This window comes from Eulemur rufifrons, chromosome 2 (assembly GCF_041146395.1).
Source record: "Eulemur rufifrons isolate Redbay chromosome 2, OSU_ERuf_1, whole genome shotgun sequence".
In the NCBI taxonomy this organism is placed as follows: domain Eukaryota; kingdom Metazoa; phylum Chordata; class Mammalia; order Primates; family Lemuridae; genus Eulemur; species Eulemur rufifrons.
Window position 1 is genome coordinate 9,317,947 of NC_090984.1, and position 21,915 is coordinate 9,339,861.

General features: G+C 56.5%; 1 protein-coding gene across 2 annotated transcripts; it reads right to left on the reverse strand.

Annotated features, from left to right (window-relative positions):
- Positions 1 to 1,700: 1,700 nt before the first annotated feature.
- Positions 1,701 to 21,714, reverse strand: NACC1 (nucleus accumbens associated 1). Of its 2 annotated transcripts, none has more exons than XM_069495081.1 (6): positions 21,627 to 21,714; positions 6,759 to 7,763; positions 6,497 to 6,670; positions 5,431 to 5,536; positions 5,242 to 5,339; positions 1,701 to 4,616 (listed from the first exon to the last, which is right to left on the reverse strand). In XM_069495081.1, the coding sequence occupies exons 2-6, from the start codon at positions 7,753 to 7,755 to the stop codon at positions 4,357 to 4,359; spliced, it is 1,635 nt and encodes a 544-aa protein (XP_069351182.1). In that variant the 5' UTR covers positions 7,756 to 7,763; positions 21,627 to 21,714; the 3' UTR covers positions 1,701 to 4,356. The 2 variants fall into 2 exon arrangements, with proteins under 2 accessions (XP_069351182.1, XP_069351172.1); XM_069495071.1 differs by lacking the exon at positions 1,701 to 4,616 and adding an exon at positions 4,625 to 5,067.
- Positions 21,715 to 21,915: the final 201 nt, after the last annotated feature.

A 21,915-nucleotide genomic window follows, 5' to 3' on the forward strand; every position in this document is an offset into this window, starting at 1 on the left:
CAAGGATGTCCTTCTATTAGCGAATTTGTCAAATCTTAAAAAGAAACATCCATACAGAGTCCTTTTTAATGGGCTAGGTTCTCTTAATTCTTTCTGGATTTAATGCTAGATCTTCCTCAGGTTGAAAGATGCACTTTTGGAGACAGGTGCTGTGGCACGTGCCCGTAGCCACAGCTATTTGGGAGGCTGAGGTGAGGGGATCGCTCAAGTCTAGGAGTTCAAGGCTGCAGTGAGCTATGATCACACCATTGTAGTCCAGCCTGGGTGACACAGACCTAATTTCTTTTCTTTTTTTCTTTTTTTTTTTTTTTTTTTGAGACAGAGTCTCACTCTGTTGCCCGGGCTAGAGTGAGTGCCGTGGCGTCAGCCTAGCTCACAGCAACCTCAAACTCCTGGGCTTAAGCGATCCTACTGCCTCAGCCTCCCGAGTAGCTGGGACTACAGGCATGCGCCACCATGCCCGGCTAATTTTTTGTATATATATATTTTAGTTGTCCATATAATTTCTTTCTATTTTTAGTAGAGACGGGGTCTCGCTCTTGCTCAGGCTGGTCTCGAACTCCTGACCTCCAGCGATCCACCCGTCTCGGCCTCCCAGAGTGCTAGGATTACAGGCGTGAGCCACCGCGCCCGGCCAGACCTAATTTCTTAAAAAAAAAAAAAAATTGCTAGGCATGGTGGCTCAAGTTTTTTTTTTTAAACCACAATTAAGAATAATAGATTATTGTAACAAACAAGCAATCACATCGATTTAAAAACAGGCAAAACTGGCTGGGCACAGTGGCACACGCCTTTAGTCCCAGCTACTCAGAAGGCTGAGGCAGGAGGATCACTTGAGTTGGAGGCTGCAGTGAGCTATGATGACACCACTGCACTCCAGCCTTGGTGACAGAGCGAGACCCTGTCTTTATTAAAAAAAAAAAAGGCGGGGGCGGGGGGAGACACACTTCTGGAAGATGGGTGGTTTCTGCTTACCTGGGGTTGCCCACATGCTTAGAAAGGCAAGATACCCTGTCACTTGAAGTTACTTGTGACTAGAGTCACCACTGGATTTTTGATGGTGACGCTGTTGGCTCTCAAAACCCCTACTTTCTGGTGGCCGTACCACTCCAAAGGGGGCTGGTCTTACTGAAATATACCCCAGTTGCCCTGTGAAGTATCGTTCGGTCATCTTCCCCATGCACCTGGGTACCTCCCCTCAAGCCATCGCAGATCGGATGCATGTGGCTTGGGCTGAGGTGAAGGCTCCTCCATCTCAGGGCAAAGATCTTTTAACCTAGTGGCATCTACAAGGTTGGTGAATGTCCTTATGTTACTCTGAAAATCAACCATGTTATTTTTGAATCAATGGGGCTCTTTCACTTGGTGGGATCCCAAGACTGGTAAATATATTTCCCATGTTACCTTGAATTAATCCCATGTTGTCTTTGAATCAGTGGGGCCTCAGGGTACCTCATGTTTTTTCTGGATGGAACCTTTTGTCCCTTCCAGGGCACAGGAGGGCAGCAAGTGTGCGGCAGGGCCAGCCTGCGGGTGAGGAATGTGGTGCATCTGCTGGGGTAGCTGGGTGGGTGTTGCAACTGGAAGCCAACAGCCCAGAGTTAGGGGGCTCTGGGTGTCCCCCCACCCCCACCCCAATCCCCCAGTGAGCAGCATGCGCAGGGCTGTTACAAAGGCGTTTAGTTTATTCTCATCAGTATCACTGATATCCTCATGGTTCACATTTGCCAACACCGCTCCTCTCCTTACAGTAGTTAATGTGCAATCTCACTTGGGGGCCCGGGGAGGGGGCAGGGGCACGGCCTGGGGCGGGGAGGGCGTTGGCACTTCACGGGGACAGGGTGGGCGCCCAGCCCACGTGAAAGAGGCGTGGGTGAGTGGGCGGCCAAGGAAGCGGAGTTGGAGGGGGCGGGGGGAGGGCCCCACAGTCTTTTTCTTTTTTTGATGACTCCCCGTTCCTGTTCCTTCCTGGCTGCCCAGGGTTGGGGGGGACCATGCAGCTCAGAGCAGGGCAGGAAGAGAAGAGAAAAGCAGCAGGCCGCCCAGGGATGGGGGAATGGCAGGGCGAGGGCGAGAGGGTTGGGGGGCTCCTGGGGTAAGGCACAACCCTGTCTTTGGCTCTCCTGGTGAGGAGTTTCCTCCCCTGCACCCCCTGCCCGGCCCCACTCCCCATCCCCCACCCCCCAGACCCACACACAGAGTCCCGGGAGCCAGGGGCACCTCCTGGGGTCCCTGAAAGAAGTGGGCTCTGCCACCCAAGCCAGTGGTGCAGGGCCTTGGAAGAGACAGGGGCAAGCCCCGCCAGAGAGAGGGGCCGGTGGGGGCCTGCCCAGGACAAGGGGATGGGGAGGGAGAAGACCCCTGGTCCCAGAGAGCTGCCCCCCAACTAAGGCCTAGAAAGAGGGGAGTGCCTGGGAGCTCCTGCTTCCTTTTGGGGGTCTGGCCAGAGACCCTTGCCTGCCTCCCAGACCCCCACAGGGCCCAGCTGCTTGCCAAGTGACCAGGATATTGTGCTTTGGGATCAACGCTGGGGTGGGGCGTCAGGCCAGGAGGGCAGGGGAAGGGAGGGGCGACTAAGGTGCTTGTGCTTTAGCTGGGGGTGTCGACTCCCCCGCCTAGACTGGGGCAGGCGGCTGGGGGCTAAGGTGCTGGAGCCGGGCCAGGACAGCAGAGCGCCAGGACCCCAGCCAGACCCCCACACCCCAGACTGTCCCCCTGCAACAAGCAGATGTTAGGAGGGACCCCCCAGCAGGCAGGCGGGGCTGCTGGGTCAGGTGGATGGTCACCAAATCAGATTCAGAGGGTCCAGTTGGGGCCCTGCCTCTTTAGGGAGGCCACTGGGAGCATCGGGGGAGGGAGACCTGAGGCAGGGAGGGCAAGGGCCAGGGACACAGCTGTGAGATGGTGAAATAACACCCCACGTGGGGGGATGGGGAGTAGAAAAAGAAAAGAATCCTCCACGATCACATGTAAAACTAAAATAGAAATAAAAATACTCGCTCTGGGCGAGGAAAAAACAAAAGGAATGGTAAGAGAGAAAATTCTGGAAACAACTGCTAACAATGGAAGTGAGCCCAGCCCTGCCCAGCCCCCAGGAGCTGGGCTAAGCCAACTGGCCAAGGCCTGGAACACCCTTAAGCTGTAGCCCTGTGGCCGGGACAAGGGACAGGGGAGGGAGAAGCTGGGCAGACCCACAGGAGCCCAGGTGGCAGCTGGGACTGGGGCCCCACCACAGAAACACACTCCCACACATGCGCACACATTCAGCCTGCCCCCCGCTCCCCACCCCAGCCTGCCTTCCAGGGCCCCAGGCCGAGGGGGGACATCAGACACAGTCCCATTGGTTTTGAAAAATAAAAGGAATCTTATACTTCAATAGTTCATTCGCTAAAAAAAGGTTTTAAAAATTATGTACAGGGGGTGGGGGGCCTGGAGCCCTGCCATCGGGCAGGGTGGGGTGGGGGGAATGGAGGGAAGTGGCCCCCAACCTGCTCCCCTGGGTTCCAACCCTGGTCCTACTGCCTCTTAAATCTTCATTTGTCTGAAAGCAAAACTTCTATACACACACACACGCACACATGCACACGCACACGCTCTGCCAGCCCTGCAAACCTCTCCTAGCCTCTGAGACCCTCCGTCTCCCCCCAACGGCCCCCCTCCCTTAGGACTTGCCTCTCTCAGGCCCCGGGGGACCAACAGGGAACAACAGAGGCAGGGAGAGGAGAAAGGGCACTGGGCCTGCTGCCTTAGATCGGTTGTGCAATTTCTCTGAGCCTCAGTTGCCCCAGCTGTAAAACGGGCAGTCCCCACAGCCTCGCCTACCCCAGCCCCCAGGCGCAGGGACAGACGAGGGTGATAGGAAGGCGCTTTTGGAGATGTGGAAGCACTGGGAGGTGGCAGGAGGGGTCCTGAGAACCCCTGGGGGCCCCCCTCAAGTCCCAAGGGGCTGCAGTGAGGGCGGAGGCTGAGGAATGCTCCGCAGGGTGGCCTAGGGCCTAGGGAGGAGGCCCTTCCTGAGCCCCCCAGGCCGGCCCCCTCCCCATGGTGGGCCTGGTGAGTGGGGAGATGATTGTGAGGGGTTAGGGGAGGAGGAGCCAGAGCTCAAGTGTGCACGAGTGTGTGTTCAAGAAGGCGGCACGGACCTCGGCCACCTGCTCTGCCCTGCGCATCCTCTGTCCTCTCCTGGCCTGGCTTGTGTTAGGGGAAGGGGGTAGGAGAGGGGAGGCAGAGGGGCAGGGAGCATGCAGCACCCCCTGCGGGTCCTGGGGAGGGACAGACAGTAGCTCGTGACCAAGATGGCGGGCGGGGCTGTAACGGGAGGGGAGTGTGTGGCCCTGTGGGGAGGGTCGGGACGGGTTACTGCAGGCCCTCAGCGGAGGGGCCCGCCTCGCCCTCGTGGCCGGCTGTCTCAAAGCCGTGCTCCACGCCCATCATGTCCGGCTCTATCTTGCCCGTCTCGCTGATGAAGGCGGTGTAGGCGTCGCCCTCGGCCTTGAGCACCTTAAGCTTGGGCATCCAGCTCTTGCGCACGACACGGCGGGCGTTGGTGCACATGTCAGCCGCGATGGCGTTCATCTCACTCTCCTTGAAGTTGGGGGCGAAGTTCTGGCAGTAGTCTGTGCGGGCAAGGTGGGGCAGGCGGCTCAGGTGCAGCTGACCCTGATGCGTGTCAGGCCAAGCAACTCCCATGAGGCCATCCCCTCCCCCAGCATCTGTGACCCAGCCCCCCAAGAGGGGAGACAACTAGGGCCACACAGCCAGGACATCAAACCATAAACCATGTCCCCTGTCCCCAAATGCCTCCTGTCCCCAAATGCCTGAGTTTGGCCACGAGTAGGGATAAGTGGGTCTTGATGGGATAGCCTGCACTCTTGAAAAATTGGAATGATTTGCTAGAATTTAGTAACCGGGAGACTCCATGTGAAAACCTAGACTCACCCCCTGACACGTGGCTGGCACCATCTGGTCTAGTGGTGGCTCCTTTTTTGGCAGGCTCTGCTGGCGCTTCATGTCTCCTGTGACCGCCCTGAGTTTGAGACCCTCTTGCCTGACCTCCCATCGGCACCCCTGTCTCCCAAGCACAAAGAAACCTCTAACCAATCATAGCCCTCTTCCCGAAAAGCCTAGACTCAGCCTCAGAATCCTTCTCAACACCAAACTCCACCCATCGGTCAGGGCCAACACTAGAGAAAACCCGCAGTCTGCCCACCCCACCCCAGCCCCGGAAGTGCAGACACTCACACTTGACAGCGTGGAGGACGCGACTGTCCAGTGGCTTGCGGCTGGGGTTGTTGCTGGAAGAGCGGATGCCAGTGCCGCAGCTGTTGGCCAGTGTGTTCCTGGGGACACAGAGGTAGTCAGTAATGGTGGCAGCAGGGGGTATGGGGCAACCCACTCCCCGCTTCCCTGGGGCACTGGCGAGGGCCTCACCGGTCAAAGAAGGAGGCCAGGAGCCGCCGCAGCAGGACCTTGTGCCGCGTGCCCGCGCTGACGTGGCAGTTCATGAGCTGCGCCCGTGTGATGTACACATTGGTGCCTAGCCAGGGGAGGCCAGAGGATGGCTGAGAGCGCTCCCAAGCCACCACAGCCCCGACGAGGCCAGGCCATGGCCTGGGCCCAACCCCCTTGTCAGAACCCCCAAGACTCTCTCTGTTGGGCTCTGGGTCCCCACAACTTGCCCCAGTGACCTTCATCCTCTCCCTGAGGGCAGTTAGGTGAGGCTCCTAGGGACTCCCCCTGCTTCGGCAGCGCTCATGAAAGGACGGGAAGGGTGGTATCACCATTTCCTGGGCACATGCTTTGGGTGCCAGGTCCTGCCGTGAGCCTAGCACAACCACCTGTGTGTGTGACAGGCCCCCTGACCACGGCCAGCTACAGAGTACCAGCAGTGGAGCCTCATACCTGGGCACTATGACCTCAGGACCAAAATTTTTTTTTTTTTTTTCAGACAGAGTCTCTGTTGCCTGGGCTAGAGTGCCGTAGTGTCACCATAGCTCATTGCAACCCCAAACTCGTGGGCTCAAGTGATCCTCCTGCCTCAGCCTCCCGAGTACCTGGGACTACAGGTGCGTGTCATGACACCTGGCTAATTTTTCTATTTTCAGTAGAGACGGGGTCTCGCTGGTCTCGGATTCTTGGCCTCAAGCAAACCTCCCACCTTGGCCTCCCAAACTGTGAGCCACCACACCCGGCCATCAGGGCTGAATTCCTTACACTATGGTAGTTAGCCCTCACCCCACCCTAGGAAGTAGCTAATCCACCTGCCTGTGGCCAAACAATACTAGCCAACCCTTGAGCCGGAAAGCTAGAGGCAAGTCTTTGCTGCGTTTCAACGAATCTAATGTTACGGCCATCACAGCATTGATGGGAAACCAGTTGCCACAGGACATTGGCCAGTGCACCAGCTCCCAACCAGCTGCCCAGCCCAACCAGAGTGCATCGAGGCCCCAGGTGGCGAACAAGGGGGGAGAACTTGGGACGAAGCTGGCCGGCTCACCTGTCACCAGCTCCAGCTTCTCGGAGGGGTCCCCCTCATCGTAGAGCTTGGGGTGACAGCGGTTGCCGATCTGGTTGATGAGCTCAGTGGGGAGAGATGCCAGGTCCTGCCGCACCCGGATACGATTCCGGGACTCGGGGGCCACCTGCTCAGGGAGCGCCTCCACCTTCTCAGCTGCGGAGGAAAAGCAAGCAGCGTGCGTGTGTTGGGTGGAGGGACGCCAGGCAGGAGGTGGGGCATGGGGAGCCGGGCTGCACCTCACCTGTCTGGCCGACATTCATCATGCTGTACATGGTGTACATGTTGCAGATCTGCCGGTACTGCTCGTCTGTCCCCTCCTCGCCCCCGTCCTCCTCCTCATCCTCTTCGTTGTGGTAGGAACCGGGGCTGTCACTGGTATAGGCGCTCGACGTGCCCGGGCTGGTCCGTTCCGATGTGCTGGGCCCACTCACCACGGCCCCCACTGCCCCACTGGCCGGCTGCCCGGCCCCGGCCCCGGCCCCGGCCCCAGCCCCAGCCCCAGCTCCAGCCCCTGCTGCTGCTGCTGCCGCTGCCGCCACCCCTGCCACCCCAGCAGGCTGGGCCGCTGCCACCACTGGGGCCTGCTGGTGCGGCCGGTTGGCGGCTAGGTCCGGCGTGGAGAACTTGGCCATCTTGCGGCTGCCATTGCCACTGCCCCCGGCCTCCTTCTGGCTGCTGTCCCACAGCCGCTTGGCCACAGGCGTGCACTGCACAGAGTCCGACTCCTGCTGCTCCGTCTTGACCCGAGACACAAGGGGCAGAGGTGTGCCGCAGGCTGGCCAGCCCGACGTCTGCGCCACAGGGCTCTGGGGCTCGGACCATGGGGCCTCCTCGGCGTGTAGGCCCTGGGAGTCGCAGCTTGGGGAGCTCACCTTGAGGAAGAACTCGGTGCCCTTCTCCATGATCTCCTGGATCTGTAGGAAGCCGGCCGTGTACATGAGCAGGAACTGGTCGCCCACATTCATGCTCAGCCGGCCCGTGTAGCAGAAGCTGAGGATCTGCTGGAAAGACTGGGGCTGCACGGCTGCCGGCAGCTCCACCACGGCGCTGCGGCTGCTGTTGAACAGGTCCCGGAAATAGGAGCTGCTGGCGGCCAGCACGGCCCGGTGGGCCTTGAAGGCGTGGCCCTTGACCACCACGGACACATCACAGTAAAGGCCCTGTAGCCGCTGCTCGTTGAGGCACTCGAGGATACTGTTGCCGAAGTTCGGGATCTCCATCTGCAAGGTCTGCGCCATGGCGGCGGCTGCATGGGGGGCAGGGAGAGACGGAGGGACGGGGTCAGGTGGCAGATGCTGGGGCTGGCCTGGCCCTGCCCTCACAGACCTCCCCTGCTGGAGAGACATCCACATGGTGGCATTTGCCGTGGCTGCAAGAATCACATGGAGCCCCAGGCCCCCTCCAACCCCTTCCGTCCCAGTAGAGACCTGCTTTTATGAGACACTGTCAAATCAGCTAAATCAGCTATAGACCAGGGTAGCCACATGCTGTCCCTTGCAGAGAGGTGGGCAAAGGCACACGTACCCCATCTGTAATTGCGTATTAAATGAGTTTGCCTAAGAACTCAGAAGGATGGCTAGGATGGATGCAGTAAGTGCCCATGAGCGCAAACTATCACAAGCACTGCGGGCATAGGGTAGCTTTGCAGGGCACTGGTGTGCAAATGCCAAGAAGGCAGAGTCACCTGATTGTGCAACAGGGTTCACAGTGCTGAGCACATGAGCCTTAATCACCATTTGCTGAACGACTGAATGACCGCTCAAGAAATTACACGAAAACATCACTAGTCACCAGGGAAAGGCAAATCCAAACCACAATGAGATACCATCTCACGCCCACTAGTCTGGCTAGAATCAAAAAGTTGATGAGGACAAGAAATCGGAGCGCTCATACACTACTTGTAGGAGTGTGAAATGGTGCAGCCACCTTGGAAAACAGTCTGAGAGTTCCTCAAATGGTTAAACACGGTTACCGTATGACCCAGCAACTCCACTCCTAGGACTTATGCCCAAAGGAAATGAAAACATTTGTCCACATAAAAACCTGCATGCAAATGCTCACAGCAGCACTATTCACAATAGCTCAGAGGTGGAAACAATCCAAAAGTTCCATCCACGGATGAATGGATAAACAAAATGTGGTAAATCCATACAATGGAATATTATTCAGCCATAAAAGGAAATTCTGACACATGCTACAACATGGATGTCCCTGGAAAACACTACGCAACATGAAAGCAGCCAGACAAAAGGACCACCTAGCATGTGGCCCCATTTATATGAAATGTCCAGAACAGGCAAATCCATGCAGGCAGGAAGCAGATTAATGGTTGTCAGGGGCTGGGGGAAGGGGAGGAGGGAGGTCAGTGAAAGCAAAGGTATGTGGGGTTTATTCTTGACATAATGCAAAATCTTCCAAAACTGACCATCATAATGGGTGCACAATTCTGTGGATAGACTACTGACCAACGAACTGTACACCTGAACTGGGCGAAGTGGATGGATGTGCGTCTCAATAAAGCTATGAAAGAAAGAAAGAGATGGAGGGAGGGAGGGAAGGAGACTGGTTTCCTCTGAGCAGAATTAGGGATGAGACTTACAAAGTACAGTTAGCACACTTTTTAGGTCTTTTGAAGGTTTTTTCCTTGCAGAACTCAGTCTACGGTCTTTTGAATTTTGAACCCGGTGAACAAATTGCCTACATGCAAAAATAAGTACTATTTAAAACGAAAATGTGGGAGGCTGTGTGCAGTGACCTGTAATCCCAGCACTTTGAGAGGCCAAGGTGGGAGGATTGCTTGAGGCCAGGAGCTCAAGACCAGCCTGGGCAATATAAGACCCCATCTCTACAAAAATTAAAATTTTGAAAAGGTGATGTTAATGAAATAAATTAAAAAAATAAATAAAAAAATAAGGCCAGGGGCGGTGGCTCATGCCCGTAATCCTAGCACTCTGGGAGGCCGAGGCGGGAGGATCGCTCAAGGTCAGGAGTTCGAGACCAGCCTGAGCAAGAGCGAGACCCCGTCTCTACTAAAAATAGAAAGAAATTATCTGGTCAACTAAAAAATATATATATATTGAAAAAAATTAGCCGGGCATGGTGGCGCATGCCTGTAGTCCCAGCTACTCAGGAGGCTGAGGCAGGAGGATCGCTTGAACCCAGGAGTTTGAGGTTGCTGTGAGCTAGGCTGATGCCACTGCACTCTAGCCGGGGCAAGAGTGAAACTCTGTCTCAAAGAAAAAGAAATAAAAATAGCGAGGTGTGGTGGCAGCATGCACTTGTAGTCCCAGCTATTCAGAGGCTGAGCCAGGAGGATCGCTTGAGCCCAGAAGTTTGAGGCTGCAGTGAGTTCTGATGAAGCCACTAGCCCAGGCAACAAAGTGAGAACCTGTCTCAAAAAAGAACAAAAAAGTGAAATCATACCATATATATTTAATTTATGCAAATTAACCCAAACATGCCTAGTGGGAGGGGAGGAGGACATAAGCTGTTCAGGGAGCCGCTCCTGCCCTGACCAGTGAAGGGACCAGCTGGGCAACTCTCAGTGTGTGAACTTATGCATAGGAGCCCATGCTGCCTCTTCTGGGAGGAAGAACTGGCCAGGCAGGCAGATGGGAAGGCTGTGTCCCACACTCTGGAGCAGTCACTGAAGGGCTCTGAGGGAAGGTGTGGCCTCATACATTCTGCCACTGGTACAAGTGAGTCCTCTGCGATGCTATAGATTCTTTGGCGGGTAGCGGTCCTGCCTGGGCAGGGCGGGGATGAGAAGGCTTCCCTGAATAAGAGAGGACTGAGCAGAGACTCCAGCTGGAGAAAGATGTATGTGCAAAGGCCCTGGGGCAAGAATGAACCTCAGCTTTTTTTCCTTCACTCCCAGTTAGCTTTCACACATCTTTTCCCTGTTTACTCATTCATTAGCAACCCCATTCAGAGCTGCTGCTGTGGTCTGGGCATTGGGAAAAGAAAACAGTGAAGACTTAGCCCCTACCTGGTAATGGGCTGCTTGGAGGAGCAGAAGTGGCGTGTGCCCAAGGGCTCGGAGGTACCTCTGGAGCCAGGATGAGTCCTGGCTCCAGCACTGACCTGCTCCTAGGACCAGAAGCTCCAAGTCTCTGCTTTCTTCATGGTGAAATCGAGGACTAACTGATCCTGCAAACTCAACCCATACTTACAGACTTGCCACTACTACACGTGCCAGGTGCTCTGGCAGACCTGGAGTGAGATTCGGGCCCTGCCCCTCCCGGCACCCAGGCTAAGGGAGGAACCAACATGCCACCCCCATGAGCTCCTGGAATCCTCTTAGCAGGACTTCGGGGCTGGTTTCACACTCCCAATTCCCAGCCGGGAACACTGAGGCCGTGTGGAAGTTAATTAAGGGCTGTCCTGAGGTCACACGTGAGTAAGTGGTGGGGACAAGATTTAAACCAGAGTCTGTCTGGGCACCGCAGCCTGCGATTTCCCTCGGCTGTATCCTCCCTCCTTTTCCTCCTACTCAAAATCACTGTCTCAGCCACACACACACACAAGAATAACTTAGGCTAATCAGAGAGAGGCGGCAGAATCTGGAATCCCCAGACACATGGCAGCACAAATCTCCTCCCAGGAGCCCAACCTCAGAGCTGTACAGGCCAGGAGTTGGCCCTCTAGAAGAGGTAGGAGAAACCAAGGCATCACACGGTGGCCAAAGGACAGAACCCAGAGAACCCACTTCAGGGCGCTGGCACCTCCCTGGGCTGCCAAATTGAAGCCACCTCCCACTTCCCATACTGGGACCTGAATGGCAAGGACCAAGACAGTCAAAAGAGGCTGCCACCCAGTTCCTGGAGGGGTGCTCCAGGCTCACCCCCGCCAGGGGAAGACCAAGACAGGACAGGTGTGTAGTGCAGCCAAAGCCCCTCACCTTGCTTATCTGTAAAATGGGGACAAAGCCATCCAACCCACTCTAATGGACTGCATCCTCCTCTGTGCCAAGGTGCTGGGGACATAGCCCTGAACAGGATTGGCTGTGCCCAGCCAGGGCTCACTGTCTAGAGGGAAAACACAGGGAATGATTTAGTTACAGTTGGGGTGAGTGTCACAGAGTGGCTGATCTTGGTGGCAGGGACCACTAAAGGATGAACAGGAGCTGGGGAGATGAGAGAACACCACTGGGCAGGAAGGTATCATCTGGGGATCCAAAGGAGGCCAGTGTGGCTACCAGGGAGGGTGTGACAGGTGGAGCCCTGGCCTGGGGAGCAGGGACATCTCTTTGGGAAGGAGCAACAAGAAGCTTGGAGCTAGCTGGGGTCAGGGCGTCATTTTACAAGCTGTATGTAGATTTATCCATCCGAAGGGACTGCCGACGCCATGAGGGTAGGCACCCTGGCCAGTTTTGTTCAAGATTAGTTCCTTAGAAGAAGATGCTCAGTAAAAGTGTTAAAGAACAATGTGGGGGGTGGGCGGGGAGAGAAAGCACAAGGTAGGAGTAAACGACTTGAATTTGGGACATGGCAGCTGGGGGGGGTCGGGGGGAGCAGAAGTTGTACGTGGGGACACAGACACTTCCAGGGCTGCAGAGAGCATTCCCAGGGATCCCACTAACTTTGCTTACTGTGCCGGGTACTGTAGCAGACACCCTCTGCAGGTTACCTAAGCACTCGAGGCAGCCTCCAAATTGGATGCTAGGACTGTCCCGCCATGGGATGGGGACCACAGTGCCACTTTGCCCAGTCCCAGGTGGCCATACTCCTCCTTGGGAGAGGTGCAAGGAACACAGGCAGCACTCAGCAATGGGGACTGTGAGGTTCTGGAGACAACAGGAGGCGACAGAGACGCGTGTATGGAGCCCAGACCCCCTCCTGAAGTCAAGAGCCAACCTGACACTCAGGCTGGGGTCCCCTACACACCTCAGCTTCAGAGCCCGGAACCCAGGGCTTTGGAGCTTTTGATTAGCAATTAGTGGGTGGTAGGAGCAATTGGTACAAATGGCTCAGCCAGTCCATGCACAGGACCCCCACCCCTCCACATTGCTGGGGACCCAGGAGCAGGTTTGTGAGCTGCAGGGACCTGAATGCTCTTCTGAGTTGTTCCTACACAGCCTTGCTGGCCCTGCAAGGATTTAAGGTGTGTGTGTGGCGGGGGTGAGGCTGTAGACAGCCCTGGGATTGCAGCGAGGGGCCGGGAAGACCCACCCCCGAGTCCCCTCCATCCCTCGGGGTCTGCCCCAATCCCGTCCAGACTCAGGAGGACAATTGCCTCAGGCCCTGCGAGGAGCCTCTCACCCACACCAGCCCCAGCAGGGAGCAGCTATGACTGGGCTCCCAGAAGAAACAGGTCTCAAGCAGTGGGTACCTGGCTGAGTCACCTGCTGGTTCAGGCAGGGGTGGGATAGCGTTCGGTGTAAAGGTAAACCACCCAACGATTCCATCCCCACCAAGCTGAGCTCCTGGAGCAAGTGACTCTACTCTCCACCCTACCTGGTGGAACATACCCCTCAGCCTGGCACCCCTTCCACCAAGGCCAGGCCTTTGCCCAAGCTGTCACCCTGCCCTGAGTGGCCTCCTCTGCCACCCTCAGCTACCCCCTGCTCTGAGAAGTCTCCAGGCTGGAGAAGACGCCCCTCCCCTGCACCCTGCCCTGGCCACAGCACCCTATGCTTACCTCCGAGAACACTAAATCCCACTTGACTATTCTCAAGGGCAGAAAACCACATCAGAACCATCTCTCCTCAAAACTCAGCATATCGGTCCCCCCCTGCAGGGGAAGGGCAGGAGGCCACAAGGCAGCCCCCAGCCCCACAGGGTGGAGAGGACCCTCCCAGCATCGCTAGTCCTGGCCCCTGGCACAACCAGGTCTCCCAGTGAGATTCAAGGGCACGGGCCTTGGTTTCCATGCCTTCCCAACAGTCACTCAACAAATATTTGCCAAGTCCCTGCCAGTGGCAGGCAGAGACTGAGATGAGAAGGCCCCGCCTGTAGAACGCATGATCTGGAGGCAGGGGAACACAGACTGTTCATCCAATGTGCTGCACACGGGGACATTTGGCCTTGCCTGGAGCGGGGTCACACTGGAGCCGGGATCTGGGAGGGGCAGTGGTGGAAACTGCTCTCACCTCTGGAAGATCCTGCCCGGTCTCAGCTCTGCTACAGACTGAATCATGTCCCTTCCCCAAATCCATAGGTTGAAGCCCTAACTGCCAATGTGCCTGTATTTGAAGACAGCATCTTTGGGAGGCAGTTAAAGTTAATCAAGGTCATAAGGGTAGAATTGAGAAGGCAGCCATCCACAAGCCAGGGAGAGGGCCCTCACCAGAACCTGACCCTGCTGGCACCCTGATCTTGGGCTGCCAATCCCCAGAACTGTGGGAAAATAGATATCGTCATTTAAGCCACCCAATCTGTGGTATTTTGTTGTGGCAGCCAGAGCTAACACAGGATTAAAACACCATCCATTCACTGGTGCCTCCTCCATCGGAGCTTCTGAACGGGACCTCCCCAAGCAACACGCAGACACCTCCTTCAACACATCCACGGACTGAAGCTCCAGCCCTCCTCTCTCAGACCCTGGGATTCATCCTTGAGTTCTTCAAAACCACTTGGCACCACCTTGACCCTAACTGACACTGCTACAGGTCCCTAACAAGGCTTTCTTGGGGCCCCTGGCGGTCTGGCCCTGACTGCTCCTGGACCTCCTAGGGTGGGAATGCTGTCCCCACTTCCTATGATCTAGCAAACTGGGTAGTTTTTTCCCCCTTTGGCTATGTATCAGCTTCCCTGGGGCAGGGAATTTGCTTGTGTAGTTCCCTGCTGTGTCCCCTGCCCCTAGACAGGACAGGCTTACAGTGCATGCTCAATAGTTGTTTGTGGAATGAATGAAGAATTATTTCCATTCCTTCCAATCTTACTCCCTTTTGGGTGTGGAGTGGACTGGGGGGGACGGGGCAGGGTGTGTATATGTGTGCGGGGGAGCCTGCAGTCAGGGTCCCACTTGGGGCTCAATGTCACTGAATTTCAAATTCCCAACTCACACTGCCGTTGTATCATGCCGTGTGCGGGAAGGGGGCTGGCAGGACGATTCCTGGGAGTAGAAGCTGCCAGCTCTTTCTCTGGTGAGAGAACTCCAGGCAGAATTCCGCAGCCAGCAGAGGCTGGGGCAATAGACTTGTGCCCCATGAGCGATTATCAAAGGCACATATGTTTCCGACTGACTTTCCAGGGAAGCTGTGACATGGCTATTGACACGTGCTATGGTTTGAATGTTTGTATCCCCCCAAAATTCATATGTCGAAACCCGTCAGTAGTATTAAGAGGTGGGGTCTTTCGGAGGTCATGAAGGTTCTGCCCGCATGAGCGGGATTAGTGCCCGAGGGAGCTTGTTTGTCCCTCTGCCATTTATGAGGAACAACCCCTCACTGGACACCGAATCTGCTGGCGCTTTGATCTGGGAATTCCCAGTCTCCAGATCCGTGAGCAATACGCTTCTGTTGTTTATAAATTGCCCACTCCAGAGCACTCTGTTAGAACAGCGCAAATGGATGAAGACATGTAAACACCAGTTAAGGGAAACCATCAACTCCAAGTGTAACAGGGAGCACAGGCCCAGGGAAGCCCTCCAGTCCCTCACCCAGCACAGCAGGAGGCAGCCACATCTGGCTGCTTGGGTGATCCGCCTGACCCAGAACCATCCAGACCCTCTTAGGGGCTGAATGTGAAGGTAACCTAGGGCAAACGTTTTGCTAGCCGGGAACAAAGTGATATCTGACTGTACAGGTCCTTCTGGTGGCATCTGGATATGTATTTTTTTCTTTTTTGGAGATAGGGTCTCACTGTGTTGCCCAGGCTAGAGTGTGACGGCATCATCACAGCTCATTGCAACCTCAGATTCCTGGGCTCAAGTGATCCTCCTGCCTCAGTATCCTGAGTAGCTGGGACTACATGTGTGCACCACCATGGCTGGCTAATTTTTCTTTCTTTCTTTCTTTTTTTTTTTTTTGTAGAGACAGGGTTTCACTATGTTGCCCAGGCTGGTCTCTAACTCCTTGCCTCATGCGATCCTCTTGCCTCAGCCTCCCAAAGTGCTGGGATTACAGGTGTACGCCACCGCCTGTATATGTTTTAATTACGTGGACATTTAATTCTTTCTTTTCCCTCCTGAAAGGCTGACATTAAGTCCACGGTGGGTCATAGGATTAGTGATAGCCGCCCCTACTCAAGCCGCACCTACTGTGCGCCAGTGCCCAGCAAGGGCACAGACAAGCTTCACTTCATTCCTCCTCCTGACAGTTTCCGAGGAAGAAATGAGTCTTCCCACCATTTTGTAGATGGGACAGAAGCCCAGAGAGGTGCAGCCAGAGGCCAGCACCATGCAGCTGGTGAAGGGCAGGCCCTGGTTTGTACAGGCGAGGGTGGGAAGCAGCTGCAACTAGACCCATTTCACAGATGGCAAAACTGCTGCTCAGAAAAGCAAGTCAGAGGCAGGATGGGAACCCAGGACAGGCCAAGCCCAGAGCCAGGTAGGTCCTCTCCAGAAACAGGGTCTACTGCCTGCCTGGGGACCCCACCCCACCTTAGGGTCTCCGGTGCCCTGTAAGGATCAGACTGGGTGCTGCTCTTTCTGCCCACCCCACCCCCAGAAAGGCCTTCTTTTTCCCAACCTCCCACAGCTATTCTCCAGCCCTTTCTCCCCCACCGCCACCTCCAGGAATGAGCAGTCTCCGCCTGCTGCCTCTCCCTCTTCCCTCCTCGCACCCTCAGCAATCTGGCCTCCGCAGGCTGCAGCTCCAGCTCCTTGGAGAGCCCGGCAGCAGCTCAGCTGTCCTCATCAAGCTCATCGAGCTCCAGGCCCCAATGATAAGCCCACCTTTCCTTATAGCCCACTCTCCCCGTGTGCCTTCATACCCCACAGACACAGGAGCAGCAGCTGAGGGTGGAGGGAATGGCAAGTGCAAAGGCCCTGAGGTGTCACTGGTGCCACGAACATGAAGGAAGCTGGTGGCAGGGTGGTTATAGTGGGAATGGGGCCTGCTGAGCTGTGTGCTAGGAGACACGCAGGGCCTGGCAGGACGTAAAATCTTGACCTTTTGGTGGGTAGGTGGGTGGGGAGGGAACAAGAGGCCTTGCTACATTGTCCAGGCTGGAGTGCAGTGGCTATTCACAAGCACAATCACAGCTCACTGCAGCCTCAAACTCCCGGGCTCAAGTGATCCTCCTGCCTCAGCCTCCTGAGTAGCTGGGACTACAGGCACCGCCACCACCACACTTGGTTAAGCTTTTGAATCTTATTGTGCTAGGCTCAAATCCCTTACAAAGCTTCTTACTCACAATTATGCTCCCGGAAAATGTCTATAATGGTGCTCGCCCCCAACATCAGTCTTCCCTCCCATCTGTAAAGTGGGCTAACAGCAGCAGCCACCTCACGAGGCTGTTTCGACAATTAAACAATCAAACAACACCAGCAGGTGGTGCCTAGTAATGTCAGCTGTTATGATTAGTGGTGTCCCCTCCGTCTGTCTCCTTGGGCCCCTCCCTGAGAATTGGAGATATCTTCTGTCTCTCACTATCTCCCAGAACCGTGCACATTTCGAGAACCTTAACAAGCAGTACTCGCTGAAAGTGCCCCCAGAGTCCTCACAGCACTGTCCAATCACCCCAGAAACAAGCTCTCCCATAATCCTTATAACCAGACTGTCGACATCGCACCGCTGCCATGTGCACCGGATCATTCTTTGCAATGACGGCTGCCCTACACACTGTCCTATGTTGAACCACATTCCTGGCCTGTAGACCTGTGTGACGCTGGTAGCACCCCCACGCCCAGCAATGACAACCAAAAACGTCTCCAGACATTTCCCAAGCGTCTCCGGAGGAGACAGGATCACTCCTGGTTGAGAACCACTGTGGTACAGGAATGCCCACCTGTCCCTACTCATCAGAGGGGGAAACTGAGGCACAGAGGTCAAGACTTTTGCCTAGTCCCATGGCTGGGAAGGGTGGCACTAACCGTGAAATTTCACTCTCTATTATACTGTGTTTGTTTGCCCACCTTTACCTACCCTCTCCCTCTGCTCGATTCAGAAAACACAACTCTGACACAAAGTCCTCACAGTCTTTAAGGACTAGACGATGACCACGACCACACAACGAGCACAACCTCTGCAGCGCCTGGTCTTCACCCCCACCTGACATGCGGGCCACCTCCCAGGCTCTGCAGCCCCAAGGGCACTCCAGAGGAAGGCATTCTGGGCTGAGGGGACACAACAGCAAAGCCGGGGAGGCAAGGACATGCAGGTGGTTGGGGGCCAGCACAGGCCACCCGCGCTGTTGCAGCCTTCTGAAGAGGGAGAGGGGCGATTGGCAGATGGCTCCATGTGAAGGACTCCTGTGCCTCAGTTTCCTCGTGTATCAAAGGGTGATGATAACAGGCAGGACTCACTAGTCATGGGCTTAAATGAGTTGAAATGTGTAAAAGTGCTCAGAGTAACCCAAGAAGGGAGAAGGGGTGACGAGGGATACAGAGGACCCAAGAGAGGGACCAGAGTAGCATGAACACCGCTCCTGTGTTTCCAAGCCCGGGTGCCCCACCCTGCCCTGGCAGGCTCTCCCTCTCCCTCTCGGGCTCTGGCAAGGACACCGATAACTCTGGGCTCAGGACTCTGTGGAGCAATCCCCAACTGTCTCCAAAGCCCCTGCCTCCAGGCTGGCCCCTCTGATAGATCCTGTAAGACTGACTCAAACTAAGATCTCCTCAAAGCCCAGCTCAAGAACCTGGTGGGGCTCCCCGCTGCCTGGCCAGGGGGCCAGATTTCAAAATACCCTGGATGTGGGCCAAAGGCTCTAAACTTTCATCTGGAGTGATGGGGAGATGCAGGAGGCACTGAGAGAGGGCTTCTCTTCCCTGTGAAGGCACCAAGGATCTCTGTCTACACACTAGGGTCATCCCTCACCCCTTCCCTCTAGGAGACAGAATGTTTAGAGCAACTTAGCCGGTGATGGGCGATTACACTCAACAAAAGCTGTGGAATGTGCTGGCCCCAGGGCCTAGAACACCAGCCCCTTCCTGCCCCAGAGCCACCCCCACCCCCAGCTAATTTCTTTCTTTTTTTTTTTTTTGAGACAGAGTCTGGCTCTGTCACCCCAGGTTGAGTGTATAGTGCAGTGGCGTCATCACAGCTCACTGCAACCTCCAACTCCTGGGCCGAAGCGATCCTGTTGCCTCAGCCTCCCGAGTAACTGGGACTAGAGACACCAACCACCATGCCTGGCTAATTTTTTTCTATTTTTGGTAAAGACGGGGTCTCGCTCTTGCTCAGGCTGGTTTAAAACTCCTGACCTCAAGTGATCCTCCCACCATGGCCTCTCAGAGCTCTAGGATTACAGGTGTGAGCCACCAGGACCAGCCATTCATTTCCTATTATTCAGATCGTAGCTCTCCTTCGAAGCCTTCCCTGACCACCCAGTGGAAATCTCTCCATTCCCTACTAGCACATTCCAACTTCACCAAGTTATAGTATCTCTGTAAACATAAGAGCTATTTGAAGTTATCTGGACCATTTGCTTGTCTGAGGTTAGTCAGCTTCACTAGCATGAAAGATGCTAGAGAACTAGCAGCTCCGGATCTGTTACTCAGGGCTGCTTCCAAGCTCCCAGCAGGGAGTTGGCCCCCAGCACAGAAACAAAACTGTCTTAATGGGCCATCTACTTGTTGCACTTGCCCCACAGTGTGGGTGCTAAGTTCTCTCTGAAAAGCAGTTATTACCGGTGCCTCCGCCTCTAGCTCCAGGCCAGATCCCCTTCCCTGCCACATTCGCATATCTGGGCCAACTCTCATCAGTCTCAGCCCCATTTCAGTGGAGTGACCGGATGGTACCTCCCACCCCCACCCCCATCTGTGTGCACCAGCACCAGCAGCCAGCTCTGGACCAACCAGGCAGGGAAGATGTCTCTTTGCATGGGGCTGTGGGCCCAGGTCCTACTCCTTCCAGAACCAGGAGACCACCCAGAGAGGGGAGAAGGACAGGACCCAGGTTGGGTGGGGAGGAGGGGTTGTCCTGGGAACTACAGGGAGATGGGGAAAGGGGGGAATTAGGGTGACAACCCATGATTAAACCCAGAAGAACTGGCTGACACCACTTGACCCAGCAGTTTGCAGCTCCTGCCTCAGGTGCTGCGGTTCCCAAATCAAAGTCCTGTGGACACCCTGGTTAACAGCCTTGCAATTAGCCCCGAAAGAAGGAACAAAAGCCAGGCAGGCGAAGCGAAATCCAGCTCCAGTGCCCGCCCCATCCTCACAGTCACTTCCCATGGCCAGCCCACAGCTCCGTGACCCCTGACCTCCTGGCTCCCAGAAGAGGAATGAGGGAGAAGGGGTGACCAGGCCTCTGAGAAAGAACTTTCCACTGTTCCAGTCCCTTGGGACACCAAGGAAACTCAGTCTGTCCCAAATGGGGACTGACCCATCCCTTGGGATGGGCAGGAGGAAAGGCCTGGGTCGAGGACAGTCCCCACCAGGGAATCTGTAACAACCAAGAGTTCCTCCAGCTGTGCCCGTGGAAGGCCAACCAGGTGACTATGGGTTTGAGCTGAGGGTCAGTCAATCCCAGTTCAGCCACCGTCTAGTCACATGACCTGGGACAAACCATGCCACCCCTGAACCTCAGCTTCCTTGTCTGGACCACAGAGGGCTAAGCTGACCCGGTGGTGGTGAGCCATCAATGAGCTCATCTGACCAGCAAGCTCAGCATAGGGCCTGGCCCAAGACAAGCACCCCAGAGGCAGAGTCCTGTGGCGGGTAAGCCCAAAGGCTCGACCCAGGGTGTGGGTGCCTCACTTGATCCCCTTCACCTCGTCTCTGCGACCTGCCTTCACCCCATCAGGAGCCTCCAAGCCTTGATTAACACAGTTTCATATGCTTAGCTCCCTAATTCTTGACCTCCAGGTAGGGGGCCCACAGAACTCAGGCTCATGGAACTGGTGCCTGGGAGGCCATGATATACGATAGTAGCTGTGAGGTCCCATCCCCTAGGCTTGAGCCTCCTGGCTTCTGGTCACACAAAGTAGAGACAGAATCCAGGACCCTAAGACACTCAGGTAGTGTCTATTGAGCTGCCTCTTGCAGATATATACGGAGGCAGTGGGAGAGGACCATCCCGGTGGTAAACAAGACGCTGAGCTAGGTGTTCCAGATTGTCTCCAGCTGCCCACACAAACACCCACTGGCCAGCGCCTTTGAACAATTGGCAGAGGCTTGCCCAAGGGGTAGGTTGAGGCTTCAGGCATAACGTATGGGGGAAAAAGGAAAACCCCTGAGTTTGACCCTGAGGTAACACTTGGAGGTCGGGGGGTGCATCTTGGCATACACTTTCTGGCCACACTAGTTTTTCCTGACCTGCCCCCACATCCCTACTGGCCTAGCCCAAAGGATCTGCCTGCCCCCACTCCCAAAACTCCTACAGTAGTCCCTCGCCTTACCTGATCGCCCCCAGATTTGGCCTTCCCCCATCTCTCTGTGCTCTGACCTCATGTGACCCCGGCAAACATCTCCGGGATCTCCTATTCGCCCCCACCCGAACTAACTCCGCCCACACCCACCGTGCCCCACTTCCTGGGCTTCTCCTCAGCCATCCCCAGGCCTGTAACTTGACCCACCCACCTCCTCCGGCGCCCAGACAGTACCTGCAGGCCCGGCCCCTCCCCGCCCCCCCTCCGGGCCGTTTCCCTCCGGCCGTTCAGCTCTCCTCTCCTCCCCCACTCGGCCAGCCCGGAGCCCGACTCCTCCTCCCCCTCCCCCTCCAGCATCCCCGGGAAGCCTCCGCACTTTTCCTCCTCCAGTCCCCCAACGTCCTGGGACCCCAGGCACCTGCCCTGGCCCGACCTGTCCCCCTCCCTCGCTGGGAGTGGCGGTGGGAGTCCGGGCCCAATCCCGCCACCCCAAAACCCCGAGGCCCGGCCCGGGGCTGGACGCTCAAGGCCGCCCGCGGGGACCGGGCCTCCACACACTCGCGGGCCCGAGCACAGTGCAGGCTGCGGGCCCAGCTCCTCCTCTGTCCGAGAAAACCCCCAGGCCCTCCCCCCGCAGCCCTCGGGCCGCCCCGGCGGAAGGAGGCCGGAACCGGGCCTGGGGCGGGCAGCCTCACCTGCGCCGTGGCCGCGCTCCGGGGGCTCCCGGCGGGCTCCGCAGCGGCGGCTCGGGCCGGGCCTGGGCCCGGGGCGCGCCCCCCTGCGCCGGGGCCTCGGCCTCCGCCTCCGCGTCCTCCGCCTCAGCAGCAGCGGCAGCCGCGGCGGCCATTCATTGTGGGCCAGGCCGCCCCAGCCGAGCGCCGAGCGAGCGCAAGCCGCGCCGCCGCTGCAACCGGGCAAAGGAGGAGCGGCCGCGGCCCCGCCCGCGCACCGCCCAGGCCCCGCCCCCTAGGCAAGGCCAGCCGA